The 18,726-nt window shown below is 39.2% G+C and overlaps 1 protein-coding gene across 1 annotated transcript in view; it reads left to right on the forward strand.

Annotated features, from left to right (window-relative positions):
- SRGAP1 (SLIT-ROBO Rho GTPase activating protein 1) overlaps positions 1-18,726 on the forward strand; it is a 300,419-nt gene that overhangs the window by 264,426 nt on the left and 17,267 nt on the right. Inside the window, exons 19-20 of the mRNA XM_019640518.1 lie at positions 12,695-12,800; positions 15,650-15,874. Coding sequence (XP_019496063.1) covers positions 12,695-12,800; positions 15,650-15,874 — 331 coding nt within the window. The remainder of the gene's footprint in view (positions 1-12,694; positions 12,801-15,649; positions 15,875-18,726) is intronic.

The raw sequence follows: 18,726 nt of genomic DNA on the forward strand, positions 1-18,726 counted from the left end.
AGCATGGAAATGTAACTTCATTTTGGCTTTTGGTTCTTGGCTTTCTCCACCAGGCTTAGGAGTGGGGTAATTTGTCTATCTTGAATATTACTTCAAGAAATAAGGTAAAATGAGATACACGATCGTTATTACAGTGCAGGAACACCAGGTGGTAACTGTCTATCAGTGGGCATTCCCAGCTAACAGGCAGAGTTGATCTGGGACTGTTGGATGATATATTATGAAACCAATAATCATCGGCAGAGTAAAGCATTGATGTTTTCTTCAGTGGGGGCTTTTGACACTACTGGAAGGAAGATGAAAATAATATCGGGAATGAGGTATTAACCATAATCCAATTTCATCTAAAAATGTAGTGCCCCTTTCATTCCATTTTCCCAGACAAGGATCTAGAGCGGACTTAAATCACACAGGGAGGGCTTTTGTAAGAATCAAGCTTTACTCTAATGAGGAAACCTCCTACCCCCGACTTCCCAACCTCCCACCTGAATCAACAAGTCCTATTGACTTGACCTCAAAAAAAATCTCTCTACTCAGCCCTCCTTCCCATCCCCATCCCAGTTTCTCCCTGGGGCTGTTGTTACAGTTTCTTAAGTGAATTCCCAAATTCTAGGTTTTGCCCTCTGTCCACACCCTCCACATCATTCTATCTTTCACACTGTGGCTGGATTTGAAAAGACAAATTGAGTTATATCACTCCCATCTACCCTCACCCGCCCCCCCCCTTCAAACCTATTTTCAGTCTTGCCCACCTTGGTATGGCCAATCCATAGAATTTAATTCTTCCTGTATCTGACTTCTTTCTGCTTCTGTATGCTTATCTCCTGCCTCCTCTGCCCTGTTTCCTTTCTATTTCAGCAGTGGCAAACTAAGCATGCCGGGCCATTTCCCACCTCCATGCCTTTGCCCGTGCTGTTTCGTCTGCTATCCTTGATAGCCATTTGACATCTGCTACGATGGCTTTGCTGAACTGGTTGGTACACCTCCCAGAGCACCACCCTCCCCACCATCCAAAGCAGAATTAGTCACTTTCTCCTCTACTAACATTCCATTGTGTACTTAGGTCGATAATTTGTCTTACCACCCCATGTTGCAATGTTTTTAACCTCACTGCCTCCCTGTACTAGAGAGCAAGTTCAGGGAAGAGTTTAAGAATGTAGGCTCTGGACTCAAGCAGCCTAGGTCCAAATCTTAGGTCCAACTCCCAGGTCCAAATTGCTCACCAGCTGTGTGACCTTAAGCAAATCTCTTTGCACCTCGGTTTCATCAGCTATAAAATAGGGAAAATATTAGGTCATGTATCATAAGGTTGTAAGAATTAAATGAGTTAGTACATGTAAAGTGCCAACATGAGTGCCTGGCAGAGGTTGTTCAATGAAAGGCCTCTATTTAAACTCTACAGGCCTCTGAGGTCTTATTGGTTTATTCAGTTTTGTAGTCCCAACATTTGACATAGTTAATTCCAGGCACATAGTAAGTATGTAATTCATGGTTATTAAATCGCATTTAAATGAAATGAAGAGTCAAAATTCCACCACAGTTCTTTTGTTGGCATTTATGCCTAAAGTCTTGGCTCTTGTTGGGTGTGAATTCCCCAGTCATAATTACCTTCACCCCCCCCCACCCCCCACCCCATACAGTCTGACATCTTGTGTGGAATTCAGAAGTGTGTCTCTGGTCTATTCCAAGGCCCTTGCATAGTCTGAGTCATCTTAGTTGGCCTCTGACCCAGCTGGAAAGAACTGAAAAGGAGGTGTCACACGTCTGGAATCCTCCTTTGGCCCTGTCCAAAGATTTCCCTCACATCCTCGCCAGAAAGCTTAAATCTGGAAAAATAAGAAGCACTCTGCAATGCTTGGATGTTTTCTTGGTACATGCGTTATATCAACGTTTACACATGTACTAGTTGGATAAAGAGCATTGGGCAACATTGTCAGTTACTACTGTAAAATTATTTCACACTTTCATTGGATGAGAAATATTTCTTTGTGGTTATTAAAAGCTGAAGCCATAGAATCAGAAATTTCTAGATTCAAATCCTAGTGTTACCACTTAGCAGCTTTATAACCTTGGGCAGAGATTAATACTTAATCTCATTGAATATCTGTTTGTTTGTCTACTTCATAGAGTCTGTGTAGAGAATGAGATAATCCATATAAAGTGTTTAGCATCATTTCTGGCACACTAAGGCTTACACCTTAGTAAGTGCGGCTAGCTGTCATCATTTCAACTATTACAACTGCTCCTACTATAAACTCAGGGCACATATGCCAATACCTGGGTTAGCCACTTACCATTCTGTCTGTTCTGCTAAGCATGTGTTTCTTTGACATAATTACCTCATGCATTTGGAAATGTTAGTATAACCCACAAGTTGCATTGGTTCCAGCAGAATTTAACCCAGGACATTAAATGTTTTGTAACAATCAAAGACAAGTTTTCCACAATTAAAGAGTTAGGCTTAGCAAAATATGAAGACCGTAAGGAAAAAAATGGAAAATCTACAGAAATAGCTTTCTTTCATGCAAACAGTGCCTTACATGAAATGCTGCAAATACAAATGAAGAAGCTGTAAAGACATTGACCCCTGTATTAGGACAATGGATTAGTAATTCTTAGGTTAAATTTTATGAGAATAGTCCCTACTGGAAATGAGTACCCTCCAGGACCTACATCTCCAAGAAGCAGGAGCCCTGGGGTTTACAGCTGCTAAGGATGCTAGGTGCACACACCAGTAGAGATTTAAGTAGGATTGTTAATGTTTTTGTTAGTGCTCTGGTAACAAACTTTCATAGGCGTTAAGCAGTCTGTCCCAACCCTACTTTTCCCCATAAATCCTGTTATTTTTAGTGCACAGTTTTGCAGAATAGGATGTTTTCAAGAGCATGTAATGGCACTTATATAACAACCCCTTTTCTTCCAACATCTAATCTCTTAAGAAAAAGAAGGGATTCCTGGCTATTATTGAGTTATCTCTAGGTAAGCACTTTCTCTTACCAATGTGACCATGATGTATCTGTATTTTTCCTGGATTTTCAGTAAGTTCCATAATATATCCACCATTTTATCCTCTCTTTGATATTACAAACTTTTGATGATTTGAACCATTGTTTAAGCCTACAATGTGCAAAACTTTCTGGGGATTCAAAGACTTGATTTTTGCATTCAAAGGGCTTAAAATCTAGTAGCGGAGATTTACACGTAAATACAATCTAAGTTAGTATGTGATACAAGCACAAAGATTTAGAAGTTTTAGGAGCGAGAGAGATCTTATGGGGATCAATTGTTTTTATTCATGTCATCTTCTCCTAGAATTGCCATAATTGTATTTGATTTTCCCTGTTAAGGTAATTGCATGTGACAGTTATCTTTTATAGAGAATCTTCCCTTTTCATCTTTTCTAAGAGTTTACATAAACCTCTGGAGCACCTACTACTTTTCGCTTACCTGTGTTTGGATTGTTTGGGGAAAGATTTTTTTTTTTTAATGGTGAGTTATTATTAGGCCATTTTTATGTCCCTAAATACCACATTCTGTGGAAGCTTGCAGTATATGTAATAAAAGGGAATTGGTCTTAGCATTCTCTTTTTTTAATGTGCACTATTCATTCCCCAATTCACTGCAGATTTTTTTTTAGGAGTTGCTTATCTGAAGACTCGGTGAACTCAAATGCAATCTAAATTTCAAGTGACAAGCTTCGTAGTATTTCAGTTTCTCACCCACGGGTTTTTTTTTTGGTTTTTTTTTAATCATACACTTTGTGAATGGTTTTGTGACTGCTCCAGATTATGCCCACACAGCCTGGGCAGCTTCTAGAATGTCTGTGTATTATGGCTATGAGATTCCCTAGGGCATAAGTCCAAGTGACTTGCTCTAGAAGAGCTACTCAAGCAATTCTCGGTCTCTCCTGGCTGTTTCATGCTGTGCCCAGATGAAACATTTGCACTTCATTTTCCATGATGAGTTATTATTACTTAGGGGACTGCTCTCGACATGAGGAAACATTTTTTGGAGGTGGGGGGATTTTTTTTTTACCTATTGCAAAACCAATAAGTAGTCATTGTGGAATATGTGAAAAATATACAAAAGCACATAGAAGAAAATACTATTGTGCATAATGCCACTACCCAAAGAGAATCAATGGTGTGTACACATTTTGTTGCATTTCCTTCTGCTCTTTTTCTATTCATGTGCTCACTCAGTTTTTGTTTTTTTTAAAGATTTTATTGGAGAATTGGGGGAGGGGAACAGCGTTGGAGAATTGGTGAAGGGGAACAGACAAGTTGCTGTCCTTTTGTTCTTCAGTCTAGTTGTGGAGGACGTCGCTTCACTGGCCCATGTTGGTATTATCATTGTGCTCTTCCCAGGTGAGGCAGTCACCCTCCAGCCATTGGACGGCTGCTCACGAAAGCTCACGCCTGCTGCCAGCCCCACTGCAGCCGAGCTGTTGTTCACCATCTTAGCTATAGAGGGCGCAGTGTCACTGATCCTCATGTGGTATCTGAACCTGGGCCCTATTGCTCAGAGCTGGCGTCCCAAGCCAACATCCTAACCAACGCGCCACTCGGCCAGCCTCACTCAGCTTCTTTTTAAAGCCAAAGTAGAATTGTACTGTTTATTCTGTTCAGAACCCACCTTCTTTTTTGACTTTTTTTATTATAAAAAATTTCAAAGATATACCAAAGGATACAGAAAAATATAATGACCCCAGTATTAATAGTCACCTACCTTTAACAGTTTTCATTTCTTGGACAAAATTAGACCACCTATTCTCCTTCCATCATCCCTCTGACATCATATCACATCACCTGTATGTATGTATCTCTGGGAGATAAGGACTCTTTTCTTTTTCTTTTTTAATATGTAAAACATATTCACAATACCATTATCATACCTAAAAAAAAAATAACAGTAATTCATTAAAATTATCAAATGGCCAATCAGTGCTTTGAAAAAATAATTGTTTATTATGCAATTAATGTGCAATCACTGTAGAAAAATCAGAAAATAAACTAAAAAAAAAAGCATCTATAATTCCTCTACACAAAGATAATGTTAACCTTTCATCTTGCCAGATTTTTCCTATACATATCCCTATGTACTTTTTTTATTTTTTTTAAGATTTTATTGGGGGATGGAAACAGCACTGGGGAATCGGGGAAGGGGAATAGACAAGTTGCTGTTTTTTGTTCTTCAGTCTAGTCATGGAGGACATCAGTTCACTAGCCTATGTTGGTATTGTGGTCATTGCACTCTTCCTGGCTGGGGTAGTCGGTCGCCAGCCATTGGACGGCAGCTCATGACAGCTCACGCTGGCTGCCAGCTGCTCATGCTGGCTACCAGCCACTCACGGTAGCTTTTGGCAGCCCACTGCAGCAGCGGCTGCAGCCTACGCCATTATTGGCGACTCACAGCAGCCCAGCTCCAGGTCGAACTGTTGTTCACCATCTTAGCTATAGAGGGTGCAGTGTCACTGACCCTCATGTGGGATCCAAACCGAGAACCCTGTTGCTCAGAGCTCGTGCTCCCAAGCCAACTCTTAACCAACAAGCCACTCAGCTGGCCCTCCCTCTATACTTTTAAAAGCAGCTCTTAGAGATATAATTCTGTTACCATAAAATCCATCTATTAAGGTATACAGTTCAGTGGCTTTTATTATATTCATAGGATTATGCAGCCATCACCAGTCAATTTTAGAACATTTTCATGACTCCAAAGAAAAGCTCCAGTTAGTAAACACTTCCCTTTTACTCATAACCATCACCACCCTCAGGAGTAGGCAACCACTAATATACTTTTTATCTCTATAAATTTACCTATTCTGGACACTTGGTAGAAATGGAATAATACAATATGTGACCTTTTGCGACTGGCTGCATTCACTTAGTTAGCATAATGAATGGTTTAAGGTTCATCCATGTTGTAGCATATTATCAGTGCTTTATTTTATTGCCAGTAATATTCCCTTGTATGGATATACCACAACCACAAAATTTCATTATACCAAATGGCTTCTAATGGGTGTCAGATTTCTTTTTGAAGTGATGAAAATGTTCAAAAATTGATTGAGGTGTAATGGTTGATCAACCAGAAATGAATGTACTAAAACCCACTGAATTATACACTTTAAATGTGTGAGTTATATGATATATGAATTATATCTCAAGAAATCAGTCATTAAACATTGTGTCATGGGCCGACCGAGTGACTCAGCTGGTTAAGAGCTTGCTTGGCAGTGCCAGCTCTGAGCAGCAGGGCTGCGATTCTGATCCCATATTGAGGGCCATTGACGCTCACCTTCTACAGCTAAGATGATGAACAACAGCTCGACCAGGAGCTGGGCTGCTGTGAGTCGCCGGCAACTATGTAGGCTGCAGCGGGGCTACAGTGGGCTACCGTGAGCTACGTGAGTGGCTAGCAGCCAGCGTGAGCGGCTGGTAGCCTGTGTGAGCTACCGGGAGCCACTGTGAGCAGCCAACCAATTAACCGGCAACCGATTGCCTCACCCAGGAAGAGCACAATGATCATACCAGCATGGGCCAGTGAACCGACGTCCTCCACAACTAGACTAAAGAACAAAAACAGCAATTTGTCTACTTGTCTGTTCCCCTTCCCCCAATTCCCCAATAAAATCTTTTAAAAAAAAATTGTGTCATACTATGTTCTGTATAAACCACTTTTTAAATGTAATAATGTTATTGACATGTTCCCATGTCAGTAATATATATATTTCAAAATACAGATTTTAGTGACAGTTTAATAATTTCATTTTATTTAACAAATCTCTTAGTTGTATAAATTTAGGTTTCCAGTGATTTTGCAATTATACAAAATAATATAAGCCTCTTACTACATAAATCTATTTGGCCATTTCTAATTGTTTCATGTAAAAAGCTTTTGAATTCTTTTCCTGATGATCCCATGTATATTTTTGTTGCTAAAAATTCTTTTATCTTTATTGCAGATGTGGTGGTTTTCTCTCTGAACTCTAAATCTGTTTGATACCTTATAATAATTTTTTTAGGGATTCCTTTTATCCTTAAAAATATTTAATAGGCTTAGTATGTGAAGTGAGTATGTAAAGCTTCCTGGGCTAAGTCTCCGTTTTTTTACCTTTAATAAGGTAATTCAATGGAAGGAGAAACATCATATATATATTTCTACAATGTTACTATTTAACCAGGAAAGAACACAGTGGCTTAATTCACAGATGTCAATGAATTAATGGTTAGAGAGATTTGTAAGCATTTCCTTTCTTACCTAGAAGAGTAGTTGGTAACTCATCTCAAGGCAGGGCTAAGACCTATCCAAATGTATTAGAATATCCTCTCTGTTTTTCTCCTTCCCTTTCATTCACACACATATACTATTACACACACACACACACACACACACACACACACACACACACAATTGATTAATACCTTGACATTGTTAGAAACTAACAATGTCCTCAGACTGGTAAATTCCCCCTTGAATCCGGTTGTTGGGCTATGGAGCTCAGAAATATTTGTGTGCCTGCTCTTAAATAAACTATTTCTAAATGTGGCCATTAATTTCCTTCCCTGTCTTCATACTTGAAGATAAATTTGCATCTTGTGATTTATATTTGTTTTCTCACCAAGCAAAACTTATGCAAATAGTGCCACAGAAGAACTGGTATGTTGAGAGTAATGGCTCTTTGAACTTTCTGCCATTTTCTGAAGTAACTTGAGTTTCATCGTGAATTTTTCACACGCATTTACGGGGAATTATCAGATCCCCCATGTTGTGAAGTTGGGATGCTGACATGGGAACCTTGCGGTGCTAGAAACAGAACATAGGTTAGCTTCAGGAGCTTGGCGCATGTGATCAAGACTGGAGGAATGCCACTTTTACCTACTTATGTAAAATCTGACTTGTGGAAACAAAGTCCCACGTGAAATGAAATGCTGGTTTTCCTCATGGACAACTTTTCTGAGAGGAAGCACAGATCCATATTTTCATGGAACAAAATTATGAAAGACCATGAATTGCCACATTCAGAGCCAGCTAGGAATGTGCATTAATCAGTGTCCGTAGCAATCATACATTTTGACCCGTTAACTGGACTCAGGGAGAGCACATGAGTCATTTGTACCAGGACAAGACTCCTGCAGGATGCATACTGCAAGCCTATTGAGCAACCAGTCCGATCATATCTGAGTCCTGCTCACAGCCGTCGTGGTCTGAGGCCTTTGGGATAGAGAGATAGATTTAGAAATACTTCAGGAATGCCAGCAATTCTGTTTTTGCTGTGATTTGTGTTCACTGTAGAGGCAGAGGATGTATGCCTGCCTCACTTAATTTTGTCTGATCTTTTTGGTGTCACTTTTTCTTTTTTTTATAGATTTTATTGGGGAGTTGGGGGAGAGGAACAGTGTTGGGGAATTGTGGAAGGGGAACAGACAAGTTGCTGTCCTTTTATTCAGTCTAGTTGTGGAGGACATCGCTTCACTGGCCCATGTTGGTATTATCATTGTGCTCTTCCCGCCTGAGGCAGATCGGTCGCCGGCCACTGGACGGCTGCTCATGGCAGCGCTTGACAGCTCGTGCCGGCTGTGGGCCGCTCATGCTGGCTGCCAGCCACTCATGGTAGCTTACGGCAGCCCACTGCAGCCTACGCCATCACCAGTGACTTACAGCAGCCCAGCTCCAGGTCGAGCTGTTGTTCACCATCTTAGCTGTAGAGGGCGCAGCGTCACTGGCCCTCATGTGGGAGCCGAACCAGGGCCCTGCTGCTCCGAGCTGGCGTCCCAAGCCAACTCTTAACCAACAAGCCACTTGGCCGGCCCCTTAAGTGTCACTTTTTTATGTTCATGTTGCTTTTCTCTCCTGATAGCTTTCATTTACATCTCACAGCAACCCCCTCCCATCCTTCTTTTTTTTCTTCTTTTTATTGTGGTAAAATACATATAACATAAAATTCACTATTTAAACTATTTTAAGTGTACAGTTCAGTGGCATTAAATGCATTCATGTTTTTGTGTGGCCATCATCACCATCTATCTCCAGGTAGTTTCCCCATTGTACAGTGAAACTCTGTACCCGTTAAGTGATAACTATCCATGCCTCCCACCCCCAGAGCCTGACAAGCGCCATTCTACATGTGTCTCTACGAATTTAACTGCTCCAGATACCTTGTATAATTGCAGTCATACAATATTGGTCTGTTTGTGCCTAGCTTATTTCACTTAGCATTATGTCTTCAAGATTTATCCAGCTGTAGCATGTATCAGAATTTCATTCCTTTTTTAAGGCTGAATAATGTTTTACTGAATACATACCGCATGTGTTGATCCATGTATCCATCAGTGAACATCTGGGTTATTTCCACTTCTTGGCTATTATGAATAATGCTGCTATGAAGTTGGTACATAAATATCTGCTCCCCCAATTCTTTTTAAATAAAAATTTGAAGCTGCCTTTAAGGGGTAGGGGAACTAAGTTTAGAACTGAGAGAAACAAGAGGATCTTGAAATAAGATGAAACCTCTTGGAAGTAATGCCTCTTTCCTCTTCTTGCCTGAAAATGACTTGCCCCCTATGGGATTTGACAAAGATTAAAGATCAATAATTCATTAAAAGTGGCTCTTTTTGCATTCTTTCTTTGCCTTTCCTTTTTTTTTTTCTATAATTCTAGGACCCCAAAGCTAGCTTTAAGCTACTAAAACCCTCTCCCTCGTAGAAGACCTTAACCTTACACTGGGGATTAGGTTGGAGAATCAGTAGACATTTAACTCTTGAAACACCTGCAGATCCTCAGTAAACAATGGCAGAAGTGTTTTGTTGTTTTATTGTTAATCATAACCTTTCTATAGCTCTATATGTGGCTGGAAAAGAGTAGGGGGTATTGCCAATTAGAGGACCATTAATGGGATAATTCAGCTTTATGGTTTATTATTTACATAAATATATTAAACTTTATGGCTGGTTTGAGGCATAAATGTAAAATCATTTATGCACACACAGTTTTAATGACCAAGGGAATAAATGCTAGTAAATCTCAGTGTTTACTTTTAAGAATGGGTCATCATAGGTATAGTTTCACCTTTGAGAGATTTTGCTTGTTTGTTGAGATAGACTTTCTAGATACAGGTGTGCCAAATCATCTTTTTATCTTTAGCGTAAAAGAGCAACAACAGTCATCCTTTTTTTAAGAAACTCAGTTATTTCAGGTAATAACCTTTTAACCAGTTAATTTTAGATATGAAACAATATTCCAGCTCTGCCTAAATATATCGCATTTATAGATACAAAATCCCCCCCATTAAAAACAATGAGTTGCGAATTACTTCATCTGTAGGTATTTCATCTCCTCTATCTGTACAATGGGATTGTGAAGTGGCCCATGAAGTTGTCAGGAAGGACAAACAGATTACTCTGGGGCATGTTTTGATCTTACTGGGACATTTGGGACTGAATTAGGTGGATATGTTGATAACTATTGAGTTCTGGTGGCCTGAGTAAATTTATGTGCCTTTTTAATAACTTTTTTTTTTTTTAAGCCTCTTACTCCCTCTTCAGAAAAAAATCCACATCATTGTCTGGAAAGTATATTAAACAAAGTACTTAAACTCAACAGATGTGTCCCTAACCTACCTTGCTCCTAGTGTTTTGTTTTGTTTTTCTCCATTTTGAAATACTTTACAGATTAAAAGGCAGAATATAAATGTGTATATTTCACGATTACTGAAATCACAGTATTATAAATTATAGGTTTATCTTGAAAATCTTAAAGTGTTATAGGAACGTTAATTGGATGATCATGTTTTACTTCATACATTCTGGTTAGAGTTTCTGAAATCTATTTTCTAAAAGATGACAGTGATAGTTTCGACTGTGGCATACTCAAAGATGGGAATGAAAGTGATTTTTCCCAAGAGTCCTGGTCAAGTATTTGTTGTTTTGCAAACTCATCAGTGGTTAAAGAAGAATATTCCTAATGCCTTTTCATCCGTGCAGAGAGCAAAATAAAATGCCTAGGCAACCTGGTGGTGTGATAAGTCGAAAGCAGCTGGGATCAGCACTGGACATTCCAGGAACTTGAGCTTGGCATGATTAATTACAGCAGTGGTTCTCAACCTTGGCTGCATACGAGAATCTCGGGCATCAGCATTTAAAAAAAAATCTCCCCAAGTGATTCCAAGGCAAGGTTGAGAAACCACTGGTTTAGAGGATTTGGAATGGGGAACTGAGTGAGGAGAGTATTATGACTGTCCAAGTTACAAATAATAAAGATTTCAACTAGGAAATTTCAATGAGATATTTAGTGAGTGGAAACAACAGGACTTAAGTTCCACACATGGGAGGAAAATAAAGCAAAGATACCATCTCCATAGGAGTGATCCTAACCTTGAGACGCGATGAAGTTCCCTAGAAGAGACCTAAGTAGAGATCCTTGAGGGATAACCACGTTTGTGGGCGGGAGAAAGTCCAAACACCTGAGAAGTGGGAGGACCATCCACTGGCTGTAGTGTCAAAAGCTGAGGCCTGAGATTTTTCAAGTAGGATAGATGAATATCTCGAGCTATTAAGAACAAATGAAATAATAGGAAATTAGAGTAAGCGTTTAAAATGTGTTTGAAATAGTTTTCTCAAATATGTGCTCTTTGGATGGCTTCAGAGTTGTACTCGGTGAAGGTACTTTGAAATCCAAGAAAGACAACCAGACTTATGAAACATAAAATAGGTTCTAGTCCCAGCTCCACCCTTCTAGCCAGCTGACCTTGAGTAAGCCACTCAACAGTTCTCACTTTCCTAATCCATTAAATGGGGATGACAGTGCATGCCCTGCCTACTCCACAGCATTGGTATCCACAAATTAGGTAACAGATGTGTAAAGGTGTTGTAAAATACAGACCATTATGCCGATAATGGATTATTAGCAGTAACCTTTTTGCTGCTGTTCACCAGCACTTCGATATTGAGAGGCTTTGGACAATTTGTATTCTAGGAAAGAGGTGAAATAATACTAGGAAGACCCAGGTACCCTTCTCTTCAGGAAGCTCACCATCCTACAGGGAAGGTGGGATTAGGAAATAAATAGCTGTAAACACCAGGATGTGGGTTCTTTGAGAGCAGGAATCGTAATCACTAATGTGCTCCTAATGCCTAACACAGCGCCTGAAACCTAAGTAGGGTCTTCTAAAATATTTTGTTTAAAAAAATTGATGAAATAATATAAGTTAAAAAGCCATATAAATAAACTACTAGGATAGTTTTAGGGAAGGAGAGCTTCAAAACCCAGCACATTGCCAGAATCATAGTAACAGACAAATAAATATATGATGGATTCATGAATAATGGGGTGAAGGGGAATGTCCCGCAAAGCTAGTTTAGTTATGCAGCAAAAAAGGGGGGCAGGGGAGTTGAAACCATATCAGATGCAAAATCTAGAAATAGCAGCAAGCAAAAAATTATTTCTAAAACTAGAAAATTCTAAGTTGCTCAAGGCTAAGACCTTGGAAATCAGAGACAACAGTGATAAGTCCAAGGAGAAGGCCTCAGAAATGGTATTCCACCCAAGTTGGTCACTTATTCAATATGTTGGTTATGATTGCATCTCGCCCAAGCCAAGGTATTACTTATGTTCACATAGGAAATTTGGTACGACAGTGTTCTGATTTACATGTGGCAAGTGAGAGGATCCTGACCATGTCCGCTTCTATCTGCAGGAATAGATAATCTCTATGAGAGGGCGCTTCACATCCGCAAACTCCTGCTGACCTTGCCCAGGTCGGTCCTTATAGTGATGAGGTACCTCTTTGCCTTCCTCAATCAGTAAGTACCCTAATGCTCTGCCCAAATGCCCATCTTAATTCTGTTGAGGCTGTTCTGAATTCTTTCTTTCTTCTTGGATCCTGTAAAATGTACCTTGGGTTCCGTTTATCAGCAGAGTCAAAGAGAAGAAGATTGAATGTAGACCAAAGGTACATTTTTCCTCAGCAGATCAAGGTCATTGTTACAGGTGAAAGATGCAGAAACTGGCTGCAAATGCAAAAAATATCCAAATTTCACTATATAGAACGCTTTTCAGTGAAATATGTTTTTTCCAACTTCTATCCAAAGCTAATGTCATGAACATTTTTGTCAAAATAATGTAAACCACCCTCTAACTGGAAAATTTCTGTGATTTTTAATGTTGTAGTTTGGGATAGAGGGGATTGTGGATAAGACTACACCGATCCAAAAAAGAACTTCTGCAATTTCAATATAATGAGACATTGTCAAGAAAAAGCTATTTCTAAAAAAAAAAGTAACAGAAGTCTTAAAAATACACTGCATTATTTTAAAAAAAACTTCTACACTCCTAATTTAGGCAGCTTGATTTTCGGTTGTGTTACTTCCTGATACATAGGCTCCGTTATAAGAACATCTTCCCCATGTCCTATAGAAGAGTCCCCTTGCTATTCAGTGTTTCAGTTGGAAATAAAGCAATTGGAAATACAGGGGGAGTAAGCTTGGGGAAATAAATACCTTCTCATCCTGGCATGGATTCTCCTGTCCTAAAATGGGGATATTTTCTCTTTATTTCACTGGAGGTTTTAAGTTCTCAAAAGCTATGAGAATTTACTGCAACCCTGCTGACTACTCCTGAAATCATACCCACTCAGGTTGACCCTAGAAACCAAGTATTATAAAACAGGGAAGTTCTGGCAGGAAACCGTACAGAGTGGAGCTAACATATCCACAAATGACAGTAGGAACCCATTTGGACATAAGTCACCACTGGAAATAATATCTAGAGAGATGGGTATAAACTATGTTTAGGTTAAATAGAAACCTGTAAATGTTTACCTTTAAATGAGCCTAATAACCAGAAGGTTGTAAAATCCAAGGCCTGCTACCGTTTTCACCTTTAATTGCATGAGCCTCCTCTCCCCCGCAATGGAGTCCCTTGCGTTCCTGCTGGCTCTCTGCAAGCCATCCCCACCAAATTCTCCTGATACGCCTGAGCAAAACCAACTGAGAACCAATCAACCACAGTGGACTAGGAAAGCAGATTGTGAATCAAGGAAGTTCTCAAAACCTGAATGAAACTCACCACATATGTCAACAGAAGGGCAGATGAGCCCTGAGTCAGACAGCCGGCCCGACTTCCAGCATTTCTGCCCAGAGATGCCCCCTTGCTCCTGTTCCTACCTTCACACAGAGAGAAGGCCCAGCCTCTAGGGTAGGATGCTTGGGACAGGAATTTTGAAAAGAGGATCTCCCTATTCTTTTTTAATTATAAAATCAAAACGCGGATAAAGAACATTTGTGGGTCCAATGTTTGCTCTTCAAGCCAGCGCTGAATGAAAGACCCAGAAAGATTAATTGTGCCTTTACCCCATTGAGCTCAAGTGTGTCTTTTGAAAATGAGATCATTCTTATTCTGAATCTCACTTCTCCTTCCTGCATCTATTTTCAAGATGACCTGTAACGTGATCGTGGCTGTTACTGTGAATTTTTTTTTTTTAAGATTGTATGTTTGAGAAGTAACAGAAAGGAAAGACATATGCTAGCTGTAGAAATTATGCTTTTGTATTTTCTCTTTTCTGGGCTATCTTATTTCCAAAAAAGGGTAAAGTATCATGTCATATGGTTTCTCAGTTTCTTTGTGTCTGTCACCATCTCACAAAGGTAGTCGAGTCTCTTTTTTCTCCTTCCATCTGTCATCTGTTCACCTGGATTTCACATTTCCTTCCCAGGTCGACATTTTATACACTGAAAAGATAACATCTCTAGGTTCTCCCTGAAACAGCACCTTGCTCCTGTGTTAGCAGCACAGCAATAAAAAGCTGGCTTATTGTCAGTCACCTGTGGAAAATACCTCACAAACATCCATTGGACTGAATTTAGAAATAGCACGAGGCACCCGGAAATCTCCCCAAAGTTTGTAGCGTGCCAGCTTTAAATGGAATGAAGGAATTGAGGATTCGTTTCCCCCTTCTCTTCACCTAGTGTTGGTAATCATACCCTAAAGCAAATTATAGAGTCTGGAGTTTGCTTTCTCTCCGTGGTTACAAAGAAAAGGTGCTTTGTTTTCCTCGAGGCTTTCCTCAGGATTTATAGGAGAAACCTGAAGCCTGAGATGGTTTTGAGTAGTGGGAGGACAATTTTAAAGCTACCCATAAAGCTTTATGGAGATTGTTGCTGCCCTCCCCATATTTACTTGAGCAGCATGTAAAGCGTGACCGTAATGTTCACAAATGAAACTCATTTACTTGATTCCAGTTTCTATTGTAGTAGAGATTATCTTAAACTCCCTAGTGGCTTTGAAACATGCCACTTAATTAAGCAAGGAGGACTTACATTCCCCTTTCAGTTTCTATCTAGTTGAAAGGTTATAAGTCACTTTCTTTAGCATTTGCTGAGCAAACTTAAAGTAGGATGGAATATCATTTTATTCTAATAATAAAAACCGAATAAAATGTTTAGAAAATAGATTCCTGTTTCCAGAATATGGAGTCTCTTAGACATCAGTCTTCTTTTTCCCCCTTGTTCTTTTTTTTTCCAATGCAAAACATTTTAATAGGTTGTCAAATATACAGTTATTAGAATTATCTAAATATCACTTATAAAAATTGGTATATCATGTTAGATGACCCCTTGTTCTTTTATAACTCCTTTCTTGCTTCCTTTCAAAGTCTTTCACAATACAGTGATGAGAACATGATGGACCCTTATAACCTGGCCATTTGCTTTGGCCCAACATTGATGCCCGTCCCAGAAATACAGGATCAAGTGTCTTGCCAGGCTCATGTGAATGAAATTGTCAAAACCATTATCATCCACCATGAGACTATTTTCCCAGATGCTAAAGAGCTGGATGGCCCTGTTTATGAGAAATGTATGGCTGGAGACAACTACTGGTAAGTCCAAGAATTTTAGTTCTTCTCCCCCTGGAAAAATTATAGAAGTATAGATATCAACTTAATTAAGAAAAAGAATTGACCATAGACCATAAGCCACCAATGCTACCAATTTAAAAAAAAAAAGGCAGCAGAGACATGAGATAAATTAGAATGCTAAGACATATGACAATACTGGCTTCTTATGGAAACTCATGTTCACCCTTTTCTTTTCCCCAAGAATGACATCTTTTGAGATATATCAACCCTTTCACGGTTTTTGTAAAGAATAAAGGTATTGATATTACATAGAGCTATATTAATTTTTACTATTCCATCAGGAAAAGATAACTATTTGAATTGACGGATTTTATTTTCATTTGAAATAGTTTTAATTCTATATAAATTATTTCAAAATTATTATTTTAAAGGAGGCCTACCTATCAAGCAACTGTTTTCATGCTTACTCATTTAATTTTTATTCTTACTGATACTATCCTAACCAATTTATAGTAGCAATGATTATTTTGAGCAAAATTACTGCATTAATATATTGTTGGGATAACAATTTTTTAACACAACAGTATAGACACCTTCCAGTGAAGTATAAAAATGAAGGAGGTGTTTTGAGCTCTGAGCAACAGTGGTTCGAGTCCCGGCCCGAGCTGAGCAGCCACTGAGCTGCCAACAGGTGGCAGGATGGCTCAGCTAAAAAAAAAAAAAAAATGAAGGCGGTGTTGTCAATTAAATAATCCCAATAGTAGAAAACCTTAAAAGGTTTCTGTTCGCTATTTGTTATATAAATTTCAGCTTCTACAAAATCATATATGATAAAAGTAGCTTTGATTCCTTGAGCCCCCTACCACTTGCCAGATACTCGGGTGCATATGCTCCCTTTTACTCCTCACACCACTGTACCAAGTAAGTTAAGAGAGAACCAAGGAGCCTGTCCGTGACTGGTAGTAACTGGAGACAGCCCAGGTCTGTCTAATGCCAAGACCCACACGAGTCCTCCCACTCAACAGCTGCCTCCCAGCCTAGCTTGGAAACCGCCCTGTGCAGCTCAGATGCAGGAGCAGCTGGAAATAGACTTGTGTCAGCCCTTCATTCTGGACTCTTTGTTTCCCAGAGCCTTACCGGGAATTGAGTAGAAGTAGAATCAGTAGCTGAAAGATCTCAAATAACTAAAAGTACACTTACTTTTTACTCAAACCACAGTATGATCTTGAATCACAGTATGATCATATGCCTGAAAAAAACTGAGAGTTGACTCTTTCCCGAGGTACTGCTTTCTACATTAACAACAAAGCATGACAGATGTCAGGTCTATAATATATCCACCAATTTTACACATGAAATTCAATTCAAAAATATTTATTTGATCACTTACTATGTGCAAGGTACTGACTGAGCTTGGCTCTGAGAAGATGAATGAATAAAACTCAGCCCTGATGAGATACATAATTTTCTTTTCTTTTTTATTAAAGTTTATTGGGGTGACAACTGTTAGCAAAGTTACATAGATTTCAGGTGTACAATTCTGTAACACATCATCTATATATTGCATTATGTGTTCACCACCCAGAGTCAGTTCTCTTTCCATCACCATATATTTGATCCCCTTTACCCTCATCTACCACCCCACCTCACCCCCAGTAACCACTAACATAATTTTATTTTCATAGTCATATTTGTTTCAAGGCCAGTGTCATATGCATAGTCATGGTTAGTATTTCCAAATAGTCAGTGCGGAATCATTAAGTTCTTCTGTCTTGTTCATTTTCTCAAAGAGCAAGGATGCGGATGTCTGATTAGTATTACTTGATGTGTTGTACCCTAGGACTTTCTGTGGCTGCTACTTTGTACAGAGTAAAAGCCCCATAGTAAAGAGTCTTGCAGACAGTAACACGTGCTTGATTATACCCTTTCTCCCATACACTGTTTTCTGTGGGTGTTGTTCATTCTACACAGGAAGTCAATAATGCAGTAGTTATCCTTGCTGCCCAACACCAGCTATACAAATGGGCTTTTACAAAGACTTGGAAACAACCAAAATGCCCATCGGTAGATGACTGGATTAAGAAACTGTGGTACATTTATACAATGGAGTATTACTCCGCTATAAAGAAGAAGGAAATCGTGCCATTTGCAACGATATGGATGGACCTAGAGACTATTCTGTTAAGTGAAATAAGTCAGTTGGAGAAAGACAAATACCATATGATTTCACTTATATGTGGAATCTAAAAAACTGAATGAACGAGCAAAGTAAACAGAAGTGGTCTCAGATATAGAGGAACAACTGATGGTTGTTAGATGGGAGTGGGGTGGGCATGAGGGAGAAGGGGAAGGGATTAGACAGCATAAATAGGTAACTACAATATTGCCACAGGGATATGAAAGACAGTTTGAGGAATATAATTAATAATGTCGTAAATATTTTGTAGGGTTTCAGAGGGTCACATGTCTTGTTAGGGAGACCACTTCATGGATGGGATAGAGGCTTGATCACTGCACTGTACACCTGAAGCTGATGTTGTATAATATTGTATGTCAACTATAACTGAATATATATATATATGGTCATGGGACGTGGAGTATAGTGTGGGAGTGGAGTCAAGGGAATTGTAATAGATATGTATGATATTGGGGGGGAAGTGGGGCGGCGGATTGGGGGAGGGGTTTGTCACTTTGAGGGGTAAAAAGTGTAACTATTGCACTGTGTTGTGTGTACAGCTGAAACTAATTTTTAAAAATGTATATTTCACAATAAAAAAATTTTTGCTGTCAAAAGAAAAAAAACTTCAATGAACAAAAAATAATTGAGAATTAAATTTTCCTCCAGTTTTTCATTAAAAAAAAAATGGGCTTTT

Source organism: Hipposideros armiger, unplaced genomic scaffold (assembly GCF_001890085.2).
Source record: "Hipposideros armiger isolate ML-2016 unplaced genomic scaffold, ASM189008v1 scaffold_51, whole genome shotgun sequence".
Taxonomy (NCBI): domain Eukaryota; kingdom Metazoa; phylum Chordata; class Mammalia; order Chiroptera; family Hipposideridae; genus Hipposideros; species Hipposideros armiger.